The 800-nt window shown below is 62.6% G+C and overlaps 1 protein-coding gene across 1 annotated transcript in view; it reads left to right on the top strand.

Moving 5' to 3' along the window:
• HIP1 (huntingtin interacting protein 1) overlaps positions 1-574 on the top strand; it is a gene marked incomplete at both ends in the record, with an annotated part of 18659 nt that extends 18085 nt beyond the window's left edge. The window contains 2 exons of the mRNA XM_009696641.1: positions 287-360; positions 463-574. Of these exons, the coding sequence (XP_009694943.1) occupies positions 287-360; positions 463-574 (186 nt within the window). The remainder of the gene's footprint in view (positions 1-286; positions 361-462) is intronic.
• Between the last annotated feature and the right edge of the window lie 226 nt (positions 575-800).

Raw genomic sequence — 800 nt, 5'->3', positions numbered from 1 at the left:
AGCGCCAGCTCATGGGGAAAGCCCAATATGTGAAGGCAACAGGTGGGTTTGCCCAGAACCACATGCAGTTGGTCCTTGAGCCTTGCCCGACGCTGTCCCCATCACAGCACAACAGCCCGTGGCCTCCCCCTGTCCCCCTGTGCCTGCCGGGCTGCCCCGCAGCACCCACCTCTGCCTGGCATGGGGCAGCCCTGGGGAATTTGCCTTCCTGCGGTGCCCGCACGGGTTGCTCTACCTTCACCTGCCTGCGTAGGCAGTGCCCACCTGAGCTTGATCCCCTCCCCAGGACCATTTGCTATCGGAGCACTCATGGGATCTACCTCGGTGGTCTTTGGGCTCAATATTGGGGAGCTAATGGGTGTGAAAGGGGGGTGCCCAGCCTGGCACGGCTCCATGCCAGCTGGAACACCTGGGTGCTGTGCCAGGGTGCAGGGTGGCCATGACATGCATGATGTCCTTCAGGTGCGGGTGCTGGAGCTGGAAAACCAGCTGCAGAAGGAGCGGCAGAAGCTGGGCGAGCTGCGCAAGAAACACTACGAGCTGGCAGGAGTGGCGGAGGGCTGGGAGGAGGACGGTGAGTGGAACCCAGTCCTGCTCCGAATGGGAAGCTGCTCCAGAAAGGAGCGGGGCACGATAGGGAAGCCCTGCCTGCAGTTCAGGCAGCGAGCAGGCATAGGTTTCGCTTCAGCTGGCACAAGAAGAGCCTGGGGATAGTCAGCACATGTAGGCAAAGCCACAGGGACCCTGACCTGTGCAAGAGCCTGTGGGACCCCCATCACCCCTGGGCAGGGTGCTGGGGT

The sequence above is a fragment of the Cariama cristata genome, unplaced genomic scaffold, assembly GCF_000690535.1.
Source record: "Cariama cristata isolate BGI_N322 unplaced genomic scaffold, ASM69053v1 scaffold26873, whole genome shotgun sequence".
Classification (NCBI taxonomy): Eukaryota; Metazoa; Chordata; class Aves; order Cariamiformes; family Cariamidae; genus Cariama; species Cariama cristata.
Note: the sequence above shows the minus strand (reverse complement) of the source record. Positions and strands in the feature narration are given on the sequence as shown.